Below are 8,171 nucleotides of genomic sequence, written 5' to 3'. Positions count from 1 at the left end.
CTGTTGCATTGTGGTAAACTGTGGTCAATGACATGAGACAAAGTGTATGTGAACTGCTGTATGGAAAGTGAATTTGCTCTGTATATCTTCACCCAGATCACAATAAAAAAAAGAAAGAAAGAAAAGCCTACAGTCACCAGAAGAAAGAAATAATCAAGATTTGAGCAGAAATAAATGAAACAGAAAATAGAAAGACAATAAGAAAAAAATCAACAAGGCTAGAAGTTGGTTTTTTGAACAGATTAATAAAATTGACAAACCACTGGCAAATTTAACAAAGGAAAAGAGGAAGACAATACAAACAACATGAATAAGAAATGAAATGAGTGACATCACAACAGAACCAACTGAAATAAAAAGTGTATCAGGATACTGTGAAAAACTATACTCCAACAAATTTGAAAATATGGAAGAAATGGATAGATTTCTAAAAACACATTACTTACCTAAACTAACACAGACTTAGGTGGAAAAGTTGAACAGACCCATAATAACAAAAGAAGAAATTGAACAGGTCTTAAAAAAATTACCAACAAAAAAAAAAAAGTCCCAGCCCAAACAGTTTCAGTGGAGAATTCTACCAAACATTCAGAGAACTGACAGCAATCCCATTCAAACTATTCCAAAATACAAAAAAAAGACAGAATCCTCCCAAATTCATTTTATGAAAGAAGCATAACCTTGATATCAAAACCAGGCAAAGACATCACTAAAATGGAAAACCACAGACCAAAATTCCTCATGAATATAGATGCAAAAATCTTCAACAAAATCCTACCCAGTAGTCTCCGACAACATATCAAGAAAATCATTCATTTTGACCAAGTGGGGTTCATATAAGGTATGCAAGGATGGTTCAACATTAGAAAAACAATCATCATCATCCACCATATAAATTAAATACAGGAAAAGAACCACATGATCACATCAATCAATAAACAAAAGGCATCTGATAAAATCCAACACCCATTCCTGATCAACAGTCTCAGGAAAATAGGAATAGAAGGGACATTCCTCAACATAATAAACAGCATATAAGCAAAACCAACAGCCAACATTATATTCTCAATAGAGAGAGACTGAAACCATTCCCCTTGTGAACAGGAACAAGACAAAGATGCCCTCTATCACTACTTCTATTCAACACTGAATTGGAAGTTCTCCACAACAGACCATATGTTAGGCCATAAAGCAAGAAAGGAAAATCAAAGGCATCCAAGTTGATGAGGAAGAAGTCAAACTATCCCTATTTGCTGATGATATGATCCTATACTTAGAAAACCCAAGAGACTCAGTCAAAAATCTTCTGAAACTAATTGAGTGATTTAGCATTGTGGCAGGATACAAGATCAACATCCAAAGATCAGCTGGATTCCTCTATACCAAGAAAGAGATTGCTGAAAAAGAAACAAGGAAATCAACATCATTTGCAATAGCTACCAAAAAAATAAAACACTTGGGAATAAATCTTACCAGGGACACAAAGGACCTGTACAAAAATATTATAAAAGATTAGCTCATGGATAGGAAGACCAAACATTGTGAAAATTTCAATACTACCCAAAACAATCTATACATTCAATGCAATCCCAATCTAGATGCTATCAACATTCTTTAAGGATATGGAAAAACCAATCAATAACTTTATATGGAAAGGAAAGAGACCTCAGATAAGCAAAGCATTATTGAAGAAGAACTAAGTAGGAGGTTTCACACTCCCAGATCTTAAAACTTACTATACAGCCACAGTAGTCAAAACTGCCTGGCACTGGTACAATGACAGACACATAAACCAATGGAATAGAATTGAGAACCCAGAAGTAGATCCATTGACCTAAAGTCAGCTGAACTTTGAGAAAGGGTTGAAATCCATTAAGTGGGGAAGAGATTGTCTCTTTAACAAATGGTAAAGGCAAAACTAGATATTCATTTGCAGAAAAATGAAACAAGATTTGTACCTCACACCATACACAAAAACTAATTCCAGATGTATCAAAGACTTAAGTGTGAAACATAAAACTATACAGTTCCTCAAGAAAAAACTAGGGGCAAATTTAGAGGCCCTAATATGCCTGCTAACCAGACGGCTGGCGGTTCAAACCCACCAGCCACTCCTCGGAAGGAAGGTTGGGCAATCCTACTTCCTTAGTGATACTGCCTCGGAAACCCAAAGAGGGGTCACCATGAGTCAGGGCCGACTCAACGGCACATAACAACAACAACAACAATATATGGCATAAATAAACTATCAAGCATAACCCAAAATGCACAAACAGCAGAAGATCACCTAGATGAATGGGACGTTCTGAAAATTAAATTTTCATGTGCTTTCAAAGACTTCTCCAACAAAGTCAAAAGAGAACCTACAGATTGGGAAAAAAAATATTCAGAAATGACATATCTGACAAGGGACTTATCTCTAGAATTTATAGAGAACTCTAATACCTCAACAACAAAAGAGACAAATAATCCAATTAAAAAATGGGCAGAAGACACAAATAGACACTTTACTAAAGAGGACATTCAGGCAGCCAGCAAACTCATGAAGACATGTTCACAATCATTAGCCATTAGAGAGATGCAAATCAAAACAATGAGATACCATCCTGCCCTAGCACTATTAGCAAAGTTCAACAAGGCAGAAAATAACAAATGCTGGTGAGGATGAGGAGAGATTGGGGTTCTCATACACTGCGAGTGGGACTGTCAAATGATGCAATTACCGTAGAAAGCAGTATGGCAATTCCTTAAAAACCTGGAATTAGAAATACCATTTGGCCCAGCCATTCCATTACTAGGTATATAGCCTAAAGAAGTGAGAGCCAGGGCAAGAACAGATATACGCTCAGCCATGTTCAACACAGTACTATTTACAATAGCCATAACATGGAAACCTAGGTGCCTATCAACAGAAGAATGGATAACCAAACTATGATACATACATAAAATGGAATTCTGTGCAACCCTGAAGAATAATGCAGAATTGGCAAAACACTGCATAATGTGGACGAACTTGGAGGACATTATGCTGAGTGAAATAAGTCAATCACAGAAGGGCAAATAATACATTAGTCCATTATTGTAAAAAGTCAAGGAAAGGTTTATCTATGGAAGGAATTTTCTCTGTTGGTTACCAGGGCTGGGAGGGGATGGGAGGGAACACTGTTAGATAAGTGGTGTTGTTGTTGTTATGTGCCATTGAGTTGGATCCGACTCATAGCAACCCCTCCTTAGGTTGCCGAGGCAGTATCACTATGGAAGTAGATTGCCCAACCTTCCTTCCGAGGAGTGGATGGTGCATTTGAACCACCAGCCTTCTGGTTAGCAGTCAAGTGCCTTAGGCACTATGCTACCAGAGCTCCCGTTAGATAGGTAGAGACAAGTATTGATTTGGATGAAAAGAAGGGCAATGTACCAAATGTGAGTGATTAACACAGTGGCACTGAGAAAGAGGAAGACACAGAGCATGCATGGGAGGCATAGACAACAAAGATGAACCCTTTTGCACATAGAGTACTGCATTGTCAGTGAAAGCAAACATTGATATATAGGTGGATAGATGGGTGGACATGCTGAACTATTAGGTATGTCTATGCATGGGAGCTCTGGTGGCATAGGACCTAAGGCATCTGACTGCTAACCAGAAGGCTGGTGGTTCAAACCCACCAGCCACTCCTTGGAATGAAGATTGGGCAATCTATTTCCATAGTGATACTGCCTCGGAAACCCAAGGATGGGTCACTATGAGTCAGATCCGACTCGACAGCAGTGAGTTTTGAGTTATGCAGGGGGAAGTGTGTCCAAGACCACATACAGTGTGGGCAGACAGTGTTTCTACAAGTGTATTTGTATGTTCTGTAAGAATTCCCAGAGATACAGTAGAGCTGACAAGGGGCAAGGTTGTGGTCAGTTCTTGGCTACAGCCAGCTACCCAAAGGGAGTGAGTAGTTGAACCTGTAGGCTCAGGACCATAGTCACAGGGGACATCTAGCTCAGTTAGCATAGCATACAACCCAAAACATTGTTCCACATCCTACTTCGGTGAGTAGCAACTGAGATCTTAAAAGCTTGCAAGTGGCATCTAGATGCAATCATGGGTCTTTGTTCATCCAGAGCAAAGAAGAATGAAGACAACCAAAGACACATGGAAACAATTAGTCCAAGCAACTGGTACACCATGCAATCCTCAGCCTATATGACTATGAGACCAAAAGAACTAGATGGTGCCTGGCTACCACTGTCAACCACTCAGAGGGGGTTCTCTGTTGGAGATCCTGGATAGAGTAGGAGAACAATGTGGAACAAAACTCAAAATCATTAAAAAAAAAAAAAGGACCAGGTTTGCTGGTCCAATAGAGCCTGATGGCTGCATTTCTTCCAGGACAGCTTTGTTACTTCTTCTGGTAGTCCATGGCACTTTCAGTATTCTTTGCCAACACCACAACTCAAAAGCATCAACTCTTCTTCAGTCTTCCTTATTCATTGTCCAACTTTCACAGGCATATGAAGCAACTGAAAACTCCACTGCTTGTGTTAGGCACACCTAAGGCTTCAGAGACATCTTTGCTCTTCAGCACTTTAGCAATACGTTGTCTGATTTCTTCACTGCTGCTTCCATTGGTGTTGATTGTGGAACCAAGTAATAAATTTTTGACAACTTCAATCTTCTATTTATCGTGATGCTGCTTAGTGGTCCAGTTGTGAGGATTTTCATTTTATGTTGAGGTGTAATCCATACTGCAGATTGTAGTCTTTAATCTTCACCACTAAGCATTTCAAGTCATCTTCAATTTCAGCAAGCAAGGTTCTGTCATCTGCATATTGCAGGTTGTTAATGACTCTTCCTGCAATCCTGATGCACATTATTCTTCATATAGTCCAGCGTCAGGGATTATTTGCTCAGCATACAGACTGAATAACTATGGTGAAATGATACAATCCTGACACATTCCCTTCCTGATTTTAAACCATGCAGTATCCTATTCTTCCATTTGAACAACAGCCTCCAGGTCTATGTACAGGTTCCTCATGAGTATAATTAAGTGTTCTGGAATCACCACATTCTTCTCAGTGTTATCCATAATTTGTTATGCCTTACATAGTCAATAAAACACAAGTAAACATTTTTCTGGTATTCTTTGCTTTGAGCCAAGATCCATCTGACATCACCAATGATATCCCTCATTCCATATACACTTCTGAATCCAGCTTGCATTTCTGGAAGTTCCCTGTCAATATACTGCTGCAACCATTTTTGAATTATCTTCAGCAAAATTTTATTTGCATGTGATATTAATGATATTGTTTAATAATTTCCACATTTTGTGGGATTACCTTTCTTTGGAATGGGTAAAAATATGGATCTATTCCAGTCAGTTGGCCAGGTAGCTGTCTTCCAAATTTCTTGGCATAGACGAGTAAGAACTTCCAGTGCAGCATTCGTTTGTTGAAATATCTCAATGGGAATCCCATCAATTCCTGGAGCCTCATTTTTTGCCAATTCCTTCGATGCAGCTTCGACTTCTTTCAATACCATTGGTTCTTGATCTCTTGAAATGGATGAACACAGACCAATTCTTTTTGGTACAGTGACTCTCTATATTCCTTCCACCTTCTTTTGACTTTTCCTGCATCACTCAATATTTTGCCCATAGAAACTTTCATCTGTCAGTTTGTTGTACTGTGGTAGCTTGCATGTTGCTGTGAGGCTGGAGGCTATGCCACTGGTATTTCAAATACCAGCAGGGTCACCCATGGTGGGCAGGTTTTAGTGGAGCTTCCAGACTAAGACAGACTTGGAAGAAGAAAGGGGTCATCCACTTCTCAAAGAAATGGCCAGTGAAAACCTTATGAATAGCAGTGAAACACTGTCTGACATATTACTGGAAAACTCTATGAATAGCCCTGAAAATTTGTCCAATATAGTGCTAGAAGATGAGACCCTCAGGTCAGAAGGCACTCAAAATATGAGTGTGGAAGAGCTACCTACTCAAAGTACAGTCAACCTTAATGATGTGGATGCTTTCGGGACCTTCATTTGCTGATGTGTCATGATTCAAAATGGAAAGAAACAGCTGCGAACATCCATTATCGGAACATGGAATGTACAAAGTGTGAATCTAGGAAAACTGGAAGTTGTCAAAAATGAAATGGAACGAATAAAGATAAATATCCTAGCCATTAGTGACCTGAAATGGACTGGTTTTGGCCATTTGGAATCAGATAATCATATGATTTGAGAAGTGGAGGCAGTATTTCAATGAATGGGATATCAGACTCTGAGTGCTAGGCATGACTTGGATTTTAACTCTAGCTCTGCCACCTAACATTTCAGTGAAACTGGACAAGTAACTTCTGTAAACCTTAGTTTTTCATTCTAACACCTATGCAAAGCTGAGACACAAAGCACCTGTTCATGATCAGAGTAAGGATTATGATGATGTCAAGTTGACCTACCCTTCTGCCACCTACCACTTCATAAGCCTATCCATAGTTTACCAGAATATTTTACAAAAAAATTCTTACCTGCTACTCTAGTAGGAAATGCTACAAGGCGATCTAGTGGGGTTATCCACTTAGTCGGTACCACAGCCACAGGAACTGAGTAATACTTCCAAATAAGTGAGATCATCAGTGCAGCCTAGAGAGAAAGACACTTCTGGTAAGCAAAAATCCTGCCAGTCACGTAACAGGTAATTATAGAAAGATGGAGAAACATTAAAACAAATTACATGAAACAAATTGTGTATGAAATGCCATATGGAAAATGAATTTGCCTTGGAAACTTTCACCAAAATCCCAATAAAAATTTTTGAAAAAAAGAAATTACAGAAACTAGATTGATGACCTCAAACTCCATCAATCCACCTTAAATGCCAACAGACATATTTGCATGACCACTAATTTTGAAACTTTGAAACACAGTGTCTAATTAAAGACTAATTCCCCAGGATGTCTAGAACACCCTGCTCAACCGGGAGGGAACTGGCATTTTAATGATTTTACGATGAATAATGTTGTTGCTATATGCTGTCGAGTCAGACTCGACTCATAGCAACCCCTCGTTGGGTTTCCGAGGCAGTATCACTACAGAAGTAGATTGCCCCATCTTCTTTCCGAGGAGTGGCTGGTGGGTTTGAACTGCCAGACTTCTGGTTAGCAGTCAAATGCCTTAGCCACTATGCTACCAGAGCTCCCAGGATGAATAATATATACATGCTATTTAAATTAGCTAACAAATAAAGCACCTATAACCCAGGTGTTCCTTTTCATTGAGTTTGTCCTCTGAGTAGCCAGACTATGCTAAGTACACCTTAAGAGCACAGAAAGTTCTATTATGCCTCTATCTAACATCCTTGAAAACAGTTAAATCTCTCATCCACATATGAATATTAGTTGGTGTAAGTGTGCCCTCTACAGTTCAAATGGGAGGGAGAGAACCTAATGCTTTCTCTTCCTCCTTTACCCAAATTCTTTCAGTTGTCTTCAGTCCCTTGCAGCTTTGAATATACCTCTCAAATTAGTAGACCTAAAGAAGGCATCTGGCCCAATTCCTGTGTCTCACTGAAATCTCTTATCAAAGTGCCAGTGCCTCAGATCCAGTTTCTTAAATATACCTAAACAACCTGGGCTTTTTGGAGGGGTTGTGTGCTGAGAATCAATGGTATTAGATTTTAATGGGAATAAAAGAGTTCCCTCTCTAAATGGTAGGTAGTCATTTACATGCTTGCTGTTTAAGCATACCGGATACCAAGTAATGGTCGAAATGATCGGCCATCTGGAAAACCCAATGTTGAAATACACTTTTCTCACTTCCTGCCCTAAAACAGCACTGGAATGAAGGCACTATGAAAGATCTCCTGAGAAATCACTTCAAAATTCTTTTGCCAAAAAAAATTCCCAATCTAACAGTTCTCATTAAAAGAAAACTTTCATTCTTTTTTTTTTTTTTTTAATTTATTGTGATTTGGGTGAAGATTTACAGAGCAAATTTACTTTCCATACAGCAGTTCACATATACTTTGTTGCATGTCATTGACCACAGTTTACCACAATGCAACAGCTCCCCTCCCACTTCCTCCCCACAGTTACCTCTTCCCAGTGTCCATCCCTCCATACTCTCCTGACCCCTGAGCTGTCTCCCTGTGCATAAGCAGCCCTTCCTTCTCCCA

General features: G+C 39.1%; 1 protein-coding gene across 1 annotated transcript in view; it reads right to left on the bottom strand.

Moving 5' to 3' along the window:
* The window catches only part of GET1 (guided entry of tail-anchored proteins factor 1), a 36,354-nt gene that overhangs the window by 18,967 nt on the left and 9,216 nt on the right, over positions 1–8,171 (bottom strand). Inside the window, exon 4 of the mRNA XM_007945554.1 lies at positions 6,526–6,640. Within this exon, the coding sequence (XP_007943745.1) occupies positions 6,526–6,640 (115 nt within the window). The remainder of the gene's footprint in view (positions 1–6,525; positions 6,641–8,171) is intronic.

This window comes from Orycteropus afer, unplaced genomic scaffold (genome assembly GCF_000298275.1).
Source record: "Orycteropus afer afer isolate SDZICR_OR568_19922 unplaced genomic scaffold, OryAfe1.0 scaffold00137, whole genome shotgun sequence".
Lineage (NCBI taxonomy): Eukaryota > Metazoa > Chordata > Mammalia > Tubulidentata > Orycteropodidae > Orycteropus > Orycteropus afer.
The sequence above is the reverse complement of the archived record's forward strand: the minus strand, read 5'-3'. Positions and strand labels throughout refer to the sequence as shown.